Source organism: Semicossyphus pulcher, unplaced genomic scaffold (genome assembly GCF_022749685.1).
Source record: "Semicossyphus pulcher isolate SPU_LCO1_2020_fin unplaced genomic scaffold, fSemPul1.0.p SCAF_8, whole genome shotgun sequence".
NCBI lineage: Eukaryota > Metazoa > Chordata > Actinopteri > Labriformes > Labridae > Semicossyphus > Semicossyphus pulcher.
Window position 1 is genome coordinate 2,636,445 of NW_027211759.1, and position 19,933 is coordinate 2,656,377.

Consider the following 19,933-nt stretch of genomic DNA (forward strand, 5'->3'; position numbering starts at 1 on the left):
AAAATTGCATTACCAGAATACTTGAAGCTCCTGTGAGGAACTCTCAGTTAGTGTTGATTTTGGCGCCCCCTGTGGACAAAGCCGTACCTTATCTCTGTCCTGTTCACGCTTAAGTGGTGTTTTTTAACACAAAATCTCATCCTGCTTTCTTTAACAGTCCCATGTATCACTCACTTAAAATGTTTGCCCTGGAAAATGTAAACAAAGGCAGCGTGCAGTAAATCGCTTCGTCTGACACCTACCCCCCCGCCAGCGGTTTCAGGCATTAATAATAACTCTATAGAAATAAAGAATGTTGTCGCTGGTGGTCTGGTCATATAGAGTCATCAGAATTAATTTCAGTCTGTTTCATAACCATCAAAAAACTCCTCACAGGAGCTCTAAAGGTTATTCAACAAACCCTTACTGATATACCGGTACTCACACAAACAAGACGCACGCCCACAGCCATGATAGAAAACACAAAAGCATGTCCACATAATCATATTATATGCTCATTGTTACAATTGAAAAATATCTACATCCCATCAGGTAATTAATTTATCCTAAATGAATGAAAGAAATACTTACTACAGCTAACAGAAATAAATGACATATGCTTCCCACCCCTGAACCGACTCTGTCTAACACTAAAGCCGTCGTCGTTTCCCCGGGGACTTTTATTCGAGCGCCCTGGGAGTGAAGCCAGCGGAGACCAGGTAAGTACAGAGCATATTCATCTATTTAAATTACACGTTACTATTTCAAAATGATTGTGCACACTTTGATACATTAATCAAGCCACGGAATAGACGTCCTGAGCTTTATTAATATTCACTTCCTATTTCTGTAGGTGGCGTGGCCAATTCAGCCCCCCCCGGCAACCGGGACAAACACCCGGTAGCCTGCGGACACACACACACACACACACACACACACACACACACACACACACACACACACACACACACACACACACACACTCTGTTATTAGACAAAGCAATGCCAATAAAGTGCTTAAACTTAGCACTGCCTGCCTACTACTTTTATTAATCATGTGGTCAAACAATCAGTGTGCAAAAATGCATCTTGATTTGTTACTTTGCAATTTTACTTAGCTGTGCAAATATACAAAATGTGCAATATTAATCCTGCTGTGCAAACAGGCTTTTTCAATAATCAAGCGTCACAGGCTGTAACGGAGAGTGACCTCCGTTGTCATGGTGGCTCCACTGCAGGCGCCCTCAGATGTCACTTCAAACCAAAGTAGGCGCCCTTGTTGAATCACCAAATCAGCTGCTCAAACATAACTCAAACCTGAATCAACACGACATATATCATCCTCTAATTCTCTCTCGTATGATGGGGGATTGGAGCTTCACGCTCAGGTCACATCTGAGAGCAGCTCATGGTGTTTTAGAAAAATAATCAGCAGTTTTTTCAGGATATAATAAAGCAGAAGCAAAAAAATGATCAGAGTAAGGCCATGTCTACACGTACACGGGTACTATTGAAACTGAGTTTTTCCCTCCTTCGTCCACACAAGCACGGTTGTTACAGCCCAAGCTGTATTTATATGAAGTGTGTATCTTGTGTGTTTGTATGTTCCGTTTTGAATGATTCATCTTGGGAGGCGAGTGAGAGCTCTCCCTCCCTCGTACATCTTTTGTTTGCAGAGCATGATTGGCTGTTCAGCAGGGGTCGTCACCGCGGTGCGTGACTGGCTGATCAGCAGGGGTCGTCGTCGAAGAGGATTGGTGGCTTTTTCTATTCAGCTTCCGGGTCGTCGAGTTGAGCGAAGAGGACTGATGCTGCAGGGCTCCGCTCCTCCTCATCTCTGTTGGTGTATTAGTACATATTTCGAGTTATGTCTTGGACTGTGTTGTGTTTGATCCGTATGCTGTCAGTTAAGTTTGGGTTTAGCTTCGTGCTAGCTTCGAGCCCGAGTCTTGTTTTACTTACTTACTTACTTTTGAAGCAGTAGGTGTGAATCGACATTTTTGTTAACAACTTTTCTCCTGTTTTATTAAGTTAGGGAGTCAGGTTCAGTTCATGTCTTTTACTTGCTTTTTCTTTCCCGAGGGATGAGTTAGTTTCTCTGGGTTTTCGGTAGCTTCGTTTTGTTTATTACTTTGGCCTGGATTCACCCTGACGCCTGAGCTTGGTTCATTCATTCCTTTTGTTTTGTGTACATAAGATGTCCTGTTGTTTATATGTTGCACCCTCACCCCCTAGACGGGGTCGTAACAGGTTATAAAAAAATCCCCGTCCAAACGAAAATGCAAAAACACAACAGAAACGCTGTCATGAGAACGCCACACCAACAGGTGGAGATCTAACCCGGTCATGCAAAGAAGAAGAATCGCGACCAGTCAAAAGTCTGTAAAAATCTATCCCGACACCTTTGTTCCTCAGTGTAGTAGACGAGTAACTGTACATATGTGTAAACATGTAAGAAGTCCTGTTAAGCATCACTGTTTTTGTCACATCCGTCATTTTGCAAGAAATGTCGCCTCATTAGTGACGCCTCACAGAGGAGATAACGGCGCACAGCCTGATGTCACGAGCCAAAAACGCCGTTTACCCCGTCTACACGTCTCCGTGGAAACTGAGTTTCTAGAAGTCTTCACCTGGCCGGAGTTTTACAAAAGATCTGTTTTCAGTGACCTGAAACATTTTGTGTGGACGAAAGGCCAAAACGCAGACAAAAAGCTACGTTTTGAAAAATACCCGTGTACGTGAGGACATGGCCTAAAATCTTTATTTTGTTTTTGTTCCAATTTCAATAGAAAAAAAGCAAATTATTCTGGTCTCATTCATAAACTGCTCTTTAATCATTTGTTTCAGTGAATATACAATCAAATGGTTGTTCTTGATCCTAAACTGGGCAATTTTGTCCACCGACTGTCTGAGCTATACAGTATTCAGAGCTTAAATTGGCATTAACATTGTAACATGACTGGCTGCTTTGGAGGCAGGTGGGTGTTAATAGCTTCCCTCTAGCCTTCAGCTCACTCCAGTCCCTGAACTTAATCTCTTATTCATGGTGTTGGAGCCTGTCGGAGAGTTTTTTTTACTGCAAATATCAAATGAATAAAACGGCTTTCTGTGCATTAACTTATACTAAAGGACCATCCCCCTCCATGAATCGCCACCTTAACGTGGTGGAGGGGTTTGCGTGTCCCTGTGAACCTGGGAGCTGTGTTGTCCAGGGCACTAGCCCCTGGTAGGGTCTCCCAAGGCAAATCGGTCCCAGGGGAGGTACCAGACTAAGAGCGGTTCAAAAGCCCCTATGAAGAGGCACAAACGAAAAAAACAGCTACCTCGCCCGGATCAGGGAGACCGGGGCTACTTCCTGGAGCCAGACCTGGGGGGAAGCTCGTTGGCGAGTGTCTGGTGGCCGGGCTTTTGTCCATCGGGCCCGGCCGGGCTCAGCCCGAATGAGCAACGTGGAGCAGCCGCCTTGTGGGCCCACCACCTGCAAGGATAGGCATAGGGGTCGGGTGCAATGCAAACCGGGCATCAGGCAAAGGCGGGGGCCTTGGCGTGCTGATCCCCAGCAGCATAGACTGGTTGTTGGTACGTGAAATGTCACCTCTCTGGTGGGGAAGGAGCCGGAGCTGGTGCGAGAGGTGGAGCGTTACCAACTAGAGATAGTTGGGCTCACCTCCACGCACAGCTCTGGCTCTGGAACCAATATCCTGGAGAGGGGCTGGACTCTCGCCTTTTTCCGGAGTTGCCCAGGGTGAGAGGCGTCGGGCAGGTGTGGGGATACTCACAAGCCCCCGGCTGAGCGCCGCTGTGTTGAACAAGAGGGTCGCCTCTCCGCGACTGCAAGTTGCGGAGAGGAAGGCTCTGCTTGTGCCTATGCACTGAACAGCAGTTCGGAGTACGCGGCCTTCTTGGAGTCACTGCCTGGGGTCCTGGAAGGGATCCCATCTGGGGACTCCATAGTTCTACTGGGGGACTTTAACGCTCATGTGGGCAATGATGGAGAAACCTGGAGGGGGGTGATTGGGAGGAACGGACTTCTGTGCTCGTCATGGATTGGCCATAACAAACACCATGTTCGAACATAGGGTTGCTCATAAGTGTACCTGGTACCACAGCACCCTAGGCCGCAGATCAATGATCGACTTTGTGGTCGTTTCATCAGATCTGCGGCCGCATGTTTTGGACACTCGTGTGAAGAGAGGAGCAGAGCTGTCAACTGATCACCACCTGGTGTGAGTTGGATCAGATGGCGGGGGAGGCTGCGAGACAGACCTGGTAAAGCTAAAGGTGTAGTGAGGGTGAACTGGAACGTCTGGCGGAGGCCCCTGTCCGCGCAGTCTTCAACTCCCACCTCCGGAAGAATTTCTCTTGCATCCTGGGGGAGGTTGGGGACATGGAATCCGAATGGGCCGTGTTGAAATCCTCCATTGTGGAAGCGGCTACTAGGAGTTGTGGCCAGAAGGCTGTCGGTGCCTGTCGTGGCGGCAACCTAAGAACCTCTTTGGTGGACACCGACGGTGAGGGAAGCCGTCAGGCTGAAGAAGGAGGCCTTTCGGACTTGGTTAGCCCAGGGGTCTCCAGAGGCAGCGGACAGGTACTGAGTGGCCAGAAGGGCTGCAGCTTCTGTGGTTGCGGAAGCAAAAACCCGGGTGTGGGAGGAGTTCGGGGAGGCTATGGAGAAGGACTTTCGGTTGGCCTCAAGGAAGTTCTGGCAAACCGTTAGACGACTCAGGAAGGGGAAGCAGGGATTGGCTCAAGCTGTTTTTAGCAGGGGTGGAGAACTGCTGACCCGGACTGAGGATATTGTCGGACGGTGGAAGGAACACTTTGAGGAACTCCTGAACCCAGCCAAAACATTCTCTGATGAGGAGTCTGAAGCTCCAGAGGAAGCCTTATCTATATCCGTGGCAGAGGTCTCTGAGGTAGTCAAGAAGCTCCTCAGTGGCAAAGCGCCAGGTGTAGATGAGATTGGCCCTGAGATGCTAAAGGCTCTGGACATTGTTGGGCTGTCGTGGCTGGCACGTCTCTTCAATGTCGCGTGGAGGTCTGGGACAGTACCTGTGGAATGGCAGAACGGGGTGGTGGTTCCCATTTTTAAAAAGGGGGACCGGAGGGTGTGTCCCAACTATTGGGGTATAACACTACTCAGCCTCCCGGGTAAAGTTTATTCCAGGGTGCTGGAAAGGAGGCTCCGGCCGATCGTCGAACCTCGGATACAGGAGGAGCAATGCGGATTCCGACCTGGCCGTGGAATAGTAGACCAGCTCTTTACCCTGGCAGGGCTGCTTAGGGGGGCATGGGAGTTTGCTCATCCAGTCTACATGTGCTTTGTGGACTTGGAGAAGGCTTATGATCGTGTCCCCCGGGTGGTCCTGTGGGGGGTACTGTGGGAGTATGGGCAATCGGGGCCGTTGAAACGAGCCATCCGGTCGCTGTATAACCAAAGTGAGAGCTGTGTCCGCATCCTCGGCACAAAGTCAAACACGTTCGCAGTGCGTGTTGGCCTCCGCCAGGCCTGTCCCTTGTCACTGATGCTGTTTGTGATTTTCATGGACAGGATCTCAAGGCGCAGCCGGGGGGAGGAGGGTTTCCAGTTTGGGGACCTCAGGATTTCATCTCTGCTTTTTGCAGATGATGTTGTCCTGTTGGCTTCATCAGGCTGGGACCTCCAGCAGGCATTTGGGCGGTTTGCAGCCGAGTGTGACACGGCTGGGATGAGAGTCAGCACCTCCAAGTCTGAGGCCATGGTTCTCTGCCGGAAACCGGAGGATTGCCCCCTCCGGGTGGGGAGTGAGTCTCTGCCTCAAGCGAAGGAGTTCAAGTATCTCGGGGTCTTGTTCACGAGTGAGGGTAAAATGGATCGTGAGATTGACAGGCGAATCGGTGCAGCATCAGCAGTAATGCAGGCCTTGTACCGGACTGTGGTGGTGAAGAGGGAGCTGAGCCTGCAGGCACAGCTTTCGATTTACCAGTCAATCTACGTTCCAACCCTCACCCTATGGTCACGAGCTTTGGGTAGTGACCGAAAGAATGAGATCGCGGATACAGTCAGCCGAAATGAGTTTCCTTCGGAGGGTGTCTGGGCTCAGCCTTAGAGATAGGGTCAGGAGCTCGGAGATCCGGGGGGAACTCGGAGTAGAGCCACTTCTCCTTCGCATCGAAAGGAGCCAGTTGAGGTGGTTCGGGCATCTGGTTAGGATGCCTCCTGGGCGCCTCCCTTTGGAGGTTTTCCGGGCACGTCCAACTGGGAGGAGACCCCGGGGCAGACCCAGAGCTCGCTGGAGGGATTATATATCCTTTTCTGGCATGGGAATGCCTCGGAATCCCTCAGGAGGAACTGGAAAATGTTGCTGGGGAAAAGGATGTGTGGCAGTTTCCCCTGCCACTGGTAACACACCACACCAGCACACCACACAATCACTCATTTCACATGCCACATGTTAGCCAGGTAGCATGCTACTGATAGTTTAGTGGGTGCACACACTGAACTACGTTTAACATCACAGTAAGTTGCCAGTGCTATTTCCCCCCCATAAAGTTTCACAGAAACACATTTAAACACATTGTTGTGGTTTTGAGTTAAATCTTTATTGTTCAAAGTTGGTGTATCATGAGTTTGTAATTATTATAATTATGTTTTTCTTTTCTTACCACAGTGCTTCCTGGTGCTGGGCAGTGACAAAGGACCTGAGCATAGTTTGAGGGTGTCTTTTATAGTGCCTGAGTAAAAGTATGGAGCATGCTCAGTCCATCTTTCTGCACCATACCAACTGATGGGAGTGTTTAACGGAGTTGTGAATTAATTCTTAGCTTGGATATCATGTGAAAGCTTTGATGACTCCTTTAATTTGTGGTGAATTAATGTAAATAGACTTTGTAATGGGATCTGATGTTGAAAATAACATGTAGGGTTTAATTGATTACTTTTATTGAGTTCAATTAAAGATGGTATGTTCCAGTGGGAGGGGCTTAGCCTTTAAATGGAGGGAACCTACACTGCCTCAGCAGTCAGAGAAGGACTGTGGTGCTGTATGGAGGTTCTGGCCTGTGAATGTAAATATTTTTCTGCTGCATTTTTGTTTCATTTGCTCAGCTGTCCCTTGACTGTTTTTGAAGAACAATAAACCACTTAATTTTTTGCATCAATTGGACTTGCTACCCTTTTTGAACATTTGGAGGTTAAATTACACCTTTTTCAGTAAGCCTTTCGACCTACTACCCTCACTCTAGATCAGAGTGTAACAGGATGCTTGGGTCACCTTGCTGAATAGGCTGCCACCGCGACCCGGCCCCGGATAAGCGGAAGATAATGAATGGATGGATGGATGGATGGATGGATGGATGGATGGATAGATAAAGGACCATCCAAGAAGTCTGTGCTCGTTTGTTTTTCCAGTGATTGAAATTCTGGAAAGTGTAATACAAATAAAAGTTACTTAAAGGAGATCCAGTAAGAGGCAGAGAAATGAGAGCAGATAGTAAGAAGAAAATAAAAGCATAATGGAGCATAATAACTAAAAGCAGCTTCCCCACTCGTTTTGTGGGTCACTTTGGGAACAGTTACAGTTGGGTTGCTTGGCTCAACAGAAATGTATAATTGGGTATCATCTACATAACTGTGAAAATTTGTATTGAACTTGTTGATGATGTAGCCTAACGGAAGCATGTATAAGGAAGCAGGGGGACCAAGACAGCTTCCCTGTGCAATACCAAACGGCAGGTCATGTTTTACAGACACATGTTCATCCAAAAAAACATAGAAATTTCTGCCGGTTATGTAGGAACGGAACCAGTCTAGAGCGCTGCCAGAAAGACCAACCCATCTTTCCAGATGATTTATTAAAATAGTGTGGTCAGTGGTGTCAAATGCTGAGCTTAAATCTAAAAGGATGAGGATCGACACTTAATTCAAGCCAGTGGCACGTCTAAGATCATTCACTATCATTCACAAAATAAGCAGGTAACTTAATCTGTCTAACACCTGGATTTGCTGCTTTCTTCGCTTTTGTTTTTAACTTTTCACATATCAGAAACCTGTATCTTTTTCTCTCTCAATTGGGTCAAGTACAACAAATACAGTCTGGTTCAAAGTATGTGCTCTTACTGTGAAGTGTCCCTTTCACAGTAAAACATCACTGATGTTTATGTCCTAGTTGTTTAAGGAAGCCTGTGCTGTGATTCTCTCAAAATAAGTTTTAAGTTAAAGTCTTCTTAAAACTACGAAACAACTTCATGAGACAACAAAAACTTTATTTTTCATGTTTTTTATTTCAAATTAAAGCCGAGAAAACAAACAGCTGTTGTCTTATTCATAGACTGATCTTTAGTCATTAGTGCTGGTGTGAAACTCCTCTCATATTTACAATAATCGGACAATAAACATGTTTTAAATTTGGCAGAAGGACATTTAAGATCTGTGGAAATTCATGTTTCTGAGTAAATTGTTTTCAGATGATTCAACAGACTTTAAAACACAAAAAAGTGCATCAACATCATCAATAATGTACATTTATTATGTTAAATGACAGTGAATCTTCCTGTATTAAATCAAATGGTTGTTCTACTCAGTGTGATTGACAGGAGAGATGATCAGAGGAGCAGAGTTTTTACCACCATTGTTGTTGCAGGTACAGAAGTATGGGTGTAGTCTCTCAGTGAAGGAGCAGCCAGTGAAGGAGTAGATCAGAGCTGCAGCATCGACGTCATAAAAAGAGACCAGACCCTCCTCGTAATCCACAAACACCCCCACCTTCTCAGGCTGAGACTTCAGAGAGAGACAGACTGAAGGGTCAGCACAAGCTGTGTACTCCTTTTCATTCCTCAGAAATATCGTCCAGTAACCATCCTGAGGGCTTGCTGTGATCTTTCCCTTCCTGTTGATCGACTCTCTGGCCACTCCTAAATCCCACTTAGTCTTCCCTTTAACCTGAACCTCGTAATAAAATCTGCCTGAAGAGAAACTCTGCTTTGCTAAGACACAGGGACAAATATCAAATCTCTCTGGAGTGTCTGGGAGATTCTTCTTTACATCACTAAGATGAACTTGTTTTCCATCATCAGACAGGATGAGCCAGGGTAGTGCTGTATCAGGATCAAGTGTCACATCCACCTCATGCTGCTGGACTCTCTTCAGCTCAGCCTCCAACAGCTTCTTCATCTGTTTCCTGAGCGTCTCCTCCAGCTGGTTCACAGCTCTCACCACAGTCCCCTCATATGAAGGTGGACAGACGCTGATTTCTGTCCAGTCCTTGGTGGGTGGAGCAGCGTTAAGGGACGTGAAGCTTTGCAGGAGGTGGAGGTGGTCTTCAGAGCGTGAGAGCTGCTCCACCTCAGAGCTTCTCTTCTCCAGCTCAGAGATTTCCTGTTCCAGCTCTTTGATGAAGCCTTCAGCCTGTTTCTCTGTCTTTCTCAGCTTCTCTTTGATCGTGTGGACGAGCTCGGCCTGACTTCTCTCTACAGATTCCATCAGAGCGGTGAAGACCTGAACACCTTCTGCTATCTCTCTGTCTGCATTCTGATTCCTGAGCTCCACTGAGCGTTTGATCTCTTGAATCTTCAGTCGTCTCTTCTGGATCATTTCTTGAGTTTCAGCCTCTGTCTTCCCCAGCTCGGCCTTTTTTCCTTCATATTCTTCTTTCAGAGGAACAACATCATGTGTCTTGTGGTCTGAATAGGTGCAGAGCATGCAGACACACATCTGGTCGGTCTTACAGAACAGCTCCAGCAGTTTATCGTGCTTCTCACACATCCTGCCTTCCAGGTTCTCCACAGGGTCGATCAGCTGATGTCTTTTCAGGCCTGACTTTTTCAGATGAGGCTCCAGGTGAGTCTCACAGTAGGAGGCCAGACACACCAGGCAGGACTTCAGGGCCTTCAGTTTGGTTCCTGTGCAGACGTCACAGGGAACTTCTCCTGGTTTGGACACTTGTTGCTCTGAGCTGCTGCTGCTGGCTTTCTGTTGAGCTGACTGTCTGAACTGAGCAGCCACCTCAGAGATGAAAGTGTTGACCTGCAGCTCAGGTCTGGTGTTGAAAACCTTTTTACAGTTGGGACACTGACAGGAGACATTAACATCCCAGTGTTGAGTGATGCAGGTTTTACAGAAGTTGTGTCCACATGGTGTGCTGACTGGATCAGTGAACACATCCAGACAGATGGAGCACAGGAACTGATCTTCAGTCAGACGACAGCTGGCAGCAGACATGTCTACACTCTGAGGACGAAAAAAAAAAAAAAGAATATTCAGCTCAGTTTTAATTTGGATGAGAGGGTGGAGCTTCAGAGGAGTGAGGGGTCGGGAAACACAAAGTTATCAAAGCTGAACAGTCTGTGGCTGATTCATTAGCTGGTGAATAAACTAGTTTAACTTTCCCACAGAGGAGATTCTGTTTGTGGTGCTGACTGACTGCAGGTGTTTATCAGACTAAAGAAATAACATCTTTTAAGCTTCATATTCAGCCACTCGTAAAGAATTTGAAGCTCCGTCTGGGCTTCTATTTCACAAATAAGTCTTTTGCTGCAAAAAGAAAACTTGTTGCTGCTACTTTTATGCCTCTGATTGACTATGGTGGTGTTTTATATATGCATGCACCTCCTCAATGCCTTCACTCTCTTGATGCTGTATAAACCACGGAGCATTGAGGTTTATTACAGATCTTAAGGCCCTCAGTCATCCCTGTATGCTCGAGTTGGCTGGCTTGAATTGTCCGACCATAGAGTAAATCACTGACATGTCCTTATTTATAAGGCAATTGTTCACTTTCTTCCCTCTTACTTACGTAATTTAATGAATGTGAAAAATGCTGGGAGCTACGGTCTTCGCTCTGTGACCCACTCGCAAGACTTCATTTTATGATCTGTCCCCAACGTGAGTCTTTACATGGGGAAAAGGGTTTTAGGTACGCTGCTCCTGCTGCTTGGAATCTGCTGCAGGAGGGTTTGTGTCTGAAGGACCTGATCTCTGTTAATCTTTTTAAAAGTAGATTGAAGGTCTTGGAGGAACATGCATCAGGTTGTAGATGCTTTGATTAATGACTTCCTGCTATGTGACCCAGAATAGCTGACTTGTTTCTGTAATTGTTGTGTTGTATGTCTGAAACTTTGTTAAAATGTGCCGCTGCTGTCTTGGCCAGGAAATTCTTGTAAAATATTTTTAATCTCAGTGAGGCTTTTCCTGGTTAAATGAATTAAAATAAAAGACTCGCTGCTCGCTCTCCTGGAGAGAGAATAAGTTGTTAAACCTCAGATTTAATGATTAACAGGCAGAAAAAGATGATCAGATATAACAGGAGACCGCACTCTCCACTTTCTTCTGTACTCTCTAAATCACAGACAGATTCCAAAGAGCACCGAAGCTAGGCTAGTTAGCTTTTAGCAGAGCGACTTTATCTGGTGTTTTCTTTGTAATGGATACATTTAGTCAACATCTTAAACATGTATGTGACAGAACAACCTCAACCAAGATGTTGGAGCATCAGAACTTGTTTGTCAATCACAAGGAAAAGATGGACAAGTGTGTAAATTAGCTGAAGCTAAACCTAGCTGTGACTGCACTCTGTGTGGTGTTGACGAGCCGGAGTGCTCTCACTATTGTTCGGTTTGTTCCTCTGTTTTCTGGTGTAGTTTTTACACCATTTTGACTGAATAGTCAGTAAGTTATTTTAGGTTTTGTGGGGCAGTGTACTCACCAGAAACACCTGATGATTCAGTTGAATTTGTCTTCAGATAGAAACAGAGACTCGTCTCGACTGCAGCTCTGCTGAGGCTCAGACAAACTTTCACTTTCATTTCAGGACACGTGACGTTGAAGTTTCTCCTCCTTCAGTGTTGCTCCTCCTCTCACTGGAGCTCTGTAAGGGAGGCTTTATTGCCTCTTTGGGAAACACCCTGACAGCTTTGAACAAGATTAGTTTTTACTTTAGTTTGTTTTTTCTACAATGAGAGTAACACAGCAGCAATAAAAAAGAGATCCAAGAACATACTGTGTGTTTGGATCAGCAGGCAGCAACTCTGCCTTTACAGTCTGTCTACAATCCCACAAACACTCCTCAAATGTTCAGCTCACTGTTTCGTCTGTAATTTCACTTTTCTGCTGCTTTCCAGACTGTTGACCAACTTTTCTTTGTGTCACAGATTTCTACCTGAACACATTGCAGGTAGAAAATCAAAGAAAAACTGAGATGAGGAAACTTTTATCCCTTTTAAAAGTTGTAAAGTAAAATACGTCTTTCAAAGAACTCATAAGTCATTTAAAATGTTGGAAAAAGCTCTGTAATAAAAGAAAGTAGTGCGTCTTAATTTGGCTCCACAGCTGGAGAAGCAAAGTAACAGGGATGTATGAATATTATTTCAGTAGACATTTTAATGTCTCAGTCAGGCTGCAGTTTCTATGAGCTCCACTGGAGGGCGCCCTCAGCTCTCATGTGTTCTCTGCAGACTGTGGTTTATTGTTCTTCTCACCTGCCTAACTCAACTCAACATAACAAAAGCTTTACAGCACGTTAGATGACCTCACACACTGAGCATTATTTTACTGTATCACTCTCAGGGCCTTAACGGGCTCACTGTGATTCTCTCACAACACTTTTTAAGTTCAAGTCTTCAAACTACAAAACAACTTCATGAGACAACAAAAACTTTATTTTTCATGTTTTTATTTCAAATTAAAGCCGAGAAAACAAACAGCTGTTGTCTTATTCATAGACTGATCTTTAGTCATTAGTGCTGGTGTGAAACTCCTCTCATATTTACAATAATCAGACAATAAACAGGTTTTAAATTTGGCAGAAGGACATTTAAGATCTGTGGAAATTCATGTTTCTGAGTAAATTGTTTTCAGATGATTCAACAGACTTTAAAACACAAAAAAGTGCATCAACATCATCAATAATGTTCATTTATTATGTTAAATGACAGTGAATCTTCCTGTATTAAATCAAATGGTTGTTCTACTCAGTGTGATTGACAGGAGAGATGATCAGAGGAGCAGAGTTTTTACCACCAAAGTTAAGAGAGGGACTAAAGTATGGGTGTAGTCTCTCAGTGAAGGAGCAGCCAGTGAAGGAGTAGATCAGAGCTGCAGCATCGACGTCATAAAAGGAGACCAGACCCTCCTCATAATCCACAAACACCCCCACCTTCTCAGGCTGAGACTTCAGAGAGAGACAGACTGGAAGCTCAGCACGAGCTGTGTACTCATTTTCATTTCTCAACCTTATCGTCCAGTAACCATCCTGAGGGCTTGCTGTGATGTTTTCCTTCCTGTTGATCGACTCTCTAACCACTCCTAAATCCCAGTCAGTCTTCCCTTTAACCTGAACCTCGAAATAAAATCTGCCTGAAGAGAAACTCTGCTTTGCTAAGACATTAACACACTTATCAAATCTCTCTGGAGTGTCTGGGAGATTCTTCTTTACATCACTATTATAAACTTGTTTTCCATCATCAGACAGGATGATGTAAGGATGTGCTGTATCAGGATCAAGTGTCACATCCACCTCATGCTGCTGGACTCTCTTCAGCTCGGCCTCAAACAGCTTCTTCATCTGTTTCCTGAGCGTCTCCTCCAGCTGGTTCACAGCTCTCACCACAGTCCCCTCATATGAAGGTGGACAGACGCTGATTTCTGTCCAGTCCTTGGTGGGTGGAGCAGCGTTAAGGGACGTGAAGCTTTGCAGGAGGTGGAGGTGGTCTTCAGAGCGTGAGAGCTGCTCCACCTCAGAGCTTCTCTTCTCCAGCTCAGAGATTTCCTGTTCCAGCTCTTTGATGAAGCCTTCAGCCTGTTTCTCTGTCTTTCTCAGCTCCTCTTTGATCGTGTGGACGAGCTCGGCCTGACTTCTCTCTACAGATTCCATCAGAGCGGTGAAGACCTGAACACCTTCTGCTATCTCTCTGTCTGCATTCTGATTACTGAGCTCCACTGAGCGTTTGATCTCTTGAATCTTCAGTCGTCTCTTCTGGATCATTTCTTGAGTTTCAGCCTCTGTCTTCCCCAGCTCGGCCTTCTTTCCTTCATATCCGGCTTTCAGAGGAACAACATCATGTGTCTTGTGGTCTAAAACTGTGCAGAGCATGCAGACACACATCTGGTCGGTCTTACAGAACAGCTCCAGCAGTTTATCGTGCTTCTCACACATCCTGCCTTCCAGGTTCTCCACAGGGTCGATCAGCTGATGTCTTTTCAGGCCTGACTTTTTCAGATGAGGCTCCAGGTGAGTCTCACAGTAGGAGGCCAGACACACCAGGCAGGACTTCAGGGCCTTCAGTTTGGTTCCTGTGCAGACGTCACAGGGAACTTCTCCTGGTTTGGACACTCGTTGCTCTGAGCTGCTGCTGCTGGCTTTCTGTTGAGCTGACTGTCTGAACTGAGCAGCCACCTCAGAGATGAAAGTGTTGACCTGCAGCTCAGGTCTGGTGTAGAAAACCTTTTGACAGTTGGGACACTGACAGGAGACATTAACATCCCAGTGTTGAGTGATGCAGGTTTTACAGAAGTTGTGTCCACATGGTGTGCTGACTGGATCAGTGAACACATCCAGACAGATGGAGCACAGGAACTGATCTTCAGTCAGCAGACAGCTGGCAGCAGACATGTCTACACTCTGAGGACGAAAAAAAAAAGAAAAGAATATTCAGCTCAGTTTTAATTTGGATGAGAGGGTGGAGCTTCAGAGGAGTGAGGGGTCGGGAAACACAAAGTTATCAAAGCTTAACAGTCTGTGTCTGTGGCTGATTCATTAGCTGGTGAATAAACTAGTTTAACTTTCCCACAGAGGAGATTCTGTTTGTGGTGCTGACTGACTGCAGGTGTTTATCAGACTAAAGAAATAACATCTTTTAAGCTTCATATTCAGCAACTCGTAAAGAATTTGAAGCTCCGCCTGGGCTTCTATTTCACAAATAAGTCTTTTGCTGCAAAAAGAAAACTTGTTGCTGCTACTTTTATGCCTCTGATTGACTATGGTGGTGTTTTATATATGCATGCACCTCCTCAATGCCTTCACTCTCTTGATGCTGTATAAACCACGGAGCATTGAGGTTTATTACAGATCTTAAGGCCCTCAGTCATCCCTGTATGCTCGAGTTGGCTGGCTTGAATTGTCCGACCATAGAGTAAATCACTGACATGTCCTTATTTATAAGGCAATTGTTCACTTTCTTCCCTCTTACTTACGTAATTTAATGAATGTGAAAAATGCTGGGAGCTACGGTCTTCGCTCTGTGACCCACTCGCAAGACTTCATTTTATGATCTGTCCCCAACGTGAGTCTTTACATGGGGAAAAGGGTTTTAGGTACGCTGCTCCTGCTGCTTGGAATCTGCTGCAGGAGGGTTTGTGTCTGAAGGACCTGATCTCTGTTAATCTTTTTAAAAGTAGATTGAAGGTCTTGGAGGAACATGCATCAGGTTGTAGATGCTTTGATTAATGACTTCCTGCTATGTGACCCAGAATAGCTGACTTGTTTCTGTAACTGTTGTGTTGTATGTCTGAAACTTTGTTAAAATGTGCCGCTGCTGTCTTGGCCAGGACATTCTTGTAAAATATTTTTAATCTCAGTGAGGCTTTTCCTGGTTAAATGAATTAAAATAAAAGACTCGCTGCTCGCTCTCCTGGAGAGAGAATAAGTTGTTAAACCTCAGATTTAATGATTAACAGGCAGAAAAAGATGATCAGATATAACAGGAGACCGCACTCTCCACTTTCTTCTGTACTCTCTAAATCACAGACAGATTCCAAAGAGCACCGAAGCTAGGCTAGTTAGCTTTTAGCAGAGCGACTTTATCTGGTGTTTTCTTTGTAATGGATACATTTAGTCAACATCTTAAACATGTATGTGACAGAACAACCTCAACCAAGATGTTGGAGCATCAGAACTTGTTTGTCAATCACAAGGAAAAGATGGACAAGTGTGTAAATTAGCTGAAGCTAAACCTAGCTGTGACTGCACTCTGTGTGGTGTTGACGAGCCGGAGTGCTCTCACTATTGTTCGGTTTGTTCCTCTGTTTTCTGGTGTAGTTTTTACACCATTTTGACTGAATAGTCAGTAAGTTATTTTAGGTTTTGTGGGGCAGTGTACTCACCAGAAACACCTGATGATTCAGTTGAATTTGTCTTCAGATAGAAACAGAGACTCGTCTCGACTGCAGCTCTGCTGAGGCTCAGACAAACTTTCACTTTCATTTCAGGACACGTGACGAAGTTTCTCCTCCTTCAGTGTTGCTCCTCCTCTCACTGGAGCTCTGTAAGGGAGGCTTTATTGCCTCTTTGGGAAACACCCTGACAGCTTTGAACAAGATTAGTTTTTACTTTAGTTTGTTTTTTCTACAATGAGAGTAACACAGCAGCAATAAAAAAGAGATCCAAGAACATACTGTGTGTTTGGATCAGCAGGCAGCAACTCTGCCTTTACAGTCTGTCTACAATCCCACAAACACTCCTCAAATGTTCAGCTCACTGTTTCGCCTGTAATTTCACTTTTCTGCTGCTTTCCAGACTGTTGACCAACTTTTCTTTGTGTCACAGATTTCTACCTGAACACATTGCAGGTAGAAAATCAAAGAAAAACTGAGATGAGGAAACTTTTATCCCTTTTAAAAGTTGTAAAGTAAAATACGTCTTTCAAAGAACTCTTCAGTCATTTAAAATGTTGGAAAAAGCTCTGTAATAAAAGAAAGTAGTGCGTCTTAATTTGGCTCCACAGCTGGAGAAGCAAAGTAACAGGGATGTATGAATATTATTTCAGTAGACATTTTAATGTCTCAGTCAGGCTGCAGTTTCTATAAGCTCCACTGGAGGGCGCCCTCAGCTCTCATGTATTCTCTGCAGACTGTGGTTTATTGTTCTTCTCACCTGCCTAACTCGGCACCAGATGACCTCACACACTGAGCTTTATTTTACTGTATTACTCAAAAGAGATTTAAGGCCTTTATTGCTAAAATGTTGTGTGTCAGCTAGAAATGATCCCAACACTGCAGGACCGAGTCATATTTAATATTTAATGTTGCAATTTGTTAAACGATTTTGATACCTTTTTTTCTTGTAATGATGCAACTTCTTTCTTAACCTCCTTTGAAAGACCTTCCAAAATGCTATAACTTACTAAGTTAATGAAATAAAATAAAATGAGTTTTCTCATAATACAAATGTTTTCTGAAAAATATTCCAACTAAAACAATAAAACTTTTCCTTGTTTTATCAAAAATGTAAAAATGTTTTCTACTTTTTACTCAAATAAGAAGTTGAGAAGTTCTAATTATATTACAACTTTTTCACTTAAATTTTATTCACTTTGTTTCCAGCATTAAAATGTATTTGTGTTTGGTATATCCAGAATGATTGTTGCAGTGTGTAAAAGCCATTTGACCTTCTCTTCCCCATGTTTGTCCCTTCACTTCAACAGGATCCCAGAAGAGCGGCTTCATAATACGCCTGTTTGGGCCCCTTTGAGACCTGCTGACAGTCAAATTCAATTAAAACATGATGCCAACATCCCGGCAAACACTCCCTACGACTCTCAGAGAAACGCTGGCTTTCAAAGTCAATTGTGTCCCATGTGAAGAGCCGGCCTTCATGTCCCCGTCTGGAGCCTTTTCACGTGCTAAAATAAGAGTTTCCCCCTCTGTCCCCGAGTCGACATGAGCAAAGTGAGCGCCGTGAAAGGCTCAGAGAGGGAGAGAGCTTCTATTTGACGACTGGCAGCCTCAGGTCTTGTGTCTGTGTGACACTATGGGCCACTACAAAAGCATGTCCTTTCTCCTTCTGCAGTACAACAGGCGGGGGAAAGAAAAGAGGTGGTGCATGATGGGGAGGAGGGGGGATTTTAGAGGAGAAAAAAGGGGGTCTGGCTTTTGAAACTGGCCCGGCGCAGATGTACAGGGCAGGAGGATTAGGCTGCGGGTGTTGCTGACGTTCACCCGGCTTGATTCTCCCTCCGTTGTGGCTCTTTGTGGCTCCCAGCAGCCTCGGGGTGGTAAGCTGCCGGCCGGCGTGCCAACAGGCCTCAATGTTCGACAATGGTGGAATACCCCCACCAACCGCCCCCCCCAAAAAACGCAACCAACCTCCAACTCCCAATCATAGGCTGCATAAAAACATGGCCGACATGGCAGCTACCTAAAACTGAAGCCTGGTCATAAAGCCTGACTCCTCGGTTTACTTTTAATTAGTTATTTGATGCTGTAAAAAGGGGGTGTGGCCTCATGATTGACAGCTCTGTTGACAAATAGGGCTCCTGCAGCGTTCTGTTCCCGAGCAGCAGAGTAGAGGAGGAATGGCGAGAGGAGACGTAACTAACACTAACACTGCAGTCAGTGAACTTTCCATCAGCGTGAATATCTGCTTCAGACCGACACAAGAAGCTGTTCTGCTGCAGACTGAGCCCACCTGAGGGCTCCAACACGCCAAGGACACCTGAGGGCTCCAACACGCCAAGGACACAAGGTAAAGGTGTGTGTCTGGTAGAGGAATGGGCGGGGTGTCAATACTGCGGCTCCACCAGCCGACCCACTACACACACTCTGGATACAAATGAGCAAGATGGCAGCGCCCACTGAGGGTGTTTTGGCAGTGGAGACACATCATCCATCCTTATATACAGTCTTGACCAGTGTGGGTGTCACATGTTACTTTTGTCTGTAACGCATTACTGTCTTATATTCAGTCATCACATTATCGTTACTAATCAAACAATTAGTTTGTTATTCGTTACTCGCGCTACAGAAGTTCTTCTACCTTTCATACACACGTCTCCCACAGCGCATGCTGCGCGCAACGATCACTTGACCTCACGTCACGACTTGGACAGAGTTCAAACAGGGATAACGCAAAATGACAGTGTGACCTACAACTATTGAGGGATGAGATATCAACATTACTTTGAATTTGTTGCTTGAAAGGAAAATAATTTAACAGTAAAGTGCAAACTGTGTCCAGGCCAGGAGCGCCTATCCACTGCTGTGGAATATAAACCAAGCACCTGCAAAAGCAACATGCGAACACAAAGCTGGTATGGAAAGACCCCCGGAACCAGAGTGACGCTCAAGCTGAGTGTATGTCGACCCCAACCAAGCAGGAAATGTGCCCGTTTCTACAGGAGAAACGCCGTCTTTTGGAAACATACTCTGCAAAATACAGATAGCTGCTTATTAGGATCAGGATTTGTGCTGATATGACCCCCAGCGCTGCTGTCAACCTCCCTGTTTTCCCTCGTTGTTTCCCTCGCTAGACCACAGCCGCTCTACATCTCGCTGGCTTGTTGAGGCCATCTTTGAAGGATGCGCTTACAAACAGCAATCTAATAATCCAACTCATGTTATCGTATGTATGAAGGCTACGTTCACGTTCAGGCTCACAAAAAGCTTCTAGCATGGGTCTAAACACTTGTTTCTTTTCCTCCATTCTTACTTTCATGTGTTTTGTTTAATTTTGACGCAGTTATAGATCTCACTTCCTGGTCCTCACACATCATCCTAATACATCACCCAGTGCTGAAAGAGGAGCGAGAGAGAAGAAGAGGGACAAGCGCATATTCTCAGGGCGCATTGTGGAGAGGAATGCCATTGAATTTGGGTGTTTTTTCATGCGCCAGCCTCTTTTGTGTGCATGCTAAGGAAGTCCATTGTGCGGGGCAGACACCCTGAGAAAAGAGGCGAGCTTGGAGCCGTTGTCTGCCGGTGCTTCTGCGGCGCTCAGGCCCTAAAAAGACCTGAATGAAGCTCTGCCATCGGAAGCAGCCGGCCCGAACTCGGAGACAATGACGCTGGGCAACTTTGAAGACCCGCAACAATTAAAAATGCAGCTTCACTATATTAATTATGCATTCATGCTTTTGTCTTGTTTTTTTTCTTCACGGGAGGACAAAGTGGGGGAGCTGTGAGGTTTAACATTCAACAGGTCTGAGGCAGAGAGAGATTACAGTGAAAAAAAACAACACATGCAAACGCTCCTGCCAATGCTGCTAT

The 19,933-nt window shown here is 45.3% G+C and overlaps 2 protein-coding genes across 2 annotated transcripts; both read right to left on the reverse strand.

Annotated features, from left to right (window-relative positions):
- Window positions 1-8,241: 8,241 nt before the first annotated feature.
- On the reverse strand, window positions 8,242-11,721 carry LOC138612538 (E3 ubiquitin-protein ligase TRIM21-like). Its single transcript, XM_069685854.1, has 2 exons — window positions 11,661-11,721; window positions 8,242-10,186 (listed from the first exon to the last, which is right to left on the reverse strand). Exon 2 carries the CDS (start codon window positions 10,175-10,177, stop codon window positions 8,534-8,536), a length of 1,644 nt encoding a protein of 547 aa, XP_069541955.1. The 5' UTR covers window positions 10,178-10,186; window positions 11,661-11,721; the 3' UTR covers window positions 8,242-8,533.
- Window positions 11,722-12,627: 906 nt separating this feature from the next.
- Window positions 12,628-16,136, reverse strand: LOC138612562 (E3 ubiquitin-protein ligase TRIM21-like). Its single transcript, XM_069685894.1, has 2 exons — window positions 16,055-16,136; window positions 12,628-14,573 (listed from the first exon to the last, which is right to left on the reverse strand). The coding sequence occupies exon 2, from the start codon at window positions 14,562-14,564 to the stop codon at window positions 12,921-12,923; it is 1,644 nt and encodes a 547-aa protein (XP_069541995.1). The 5' UTR covers window positions 14,565-14,573; window positions 16,055-16,136; the 3' UTR covers window positions 12,628-12,920.
- Between the last annotated feature and the right edge of the window lie 3,797 nt (window positions 16,137-19,933).

Coding starts and splice junctions, on each gene's coding strand:
- LOC138612538 (XM_069685854.1), bottom strand. CDS start 10,177: ATGTCTGCTGCCAGCTGTCGTCTGACTGAAGATCAGTTCCTGTGCTCC.
- LOC138612562 (XM_069685894.1), bottom strand. CDS start 14,564: ATGTCTGCTGCCAGCTGTCTGCTGACTGAAGATCAGTTCCTGTGCTCC.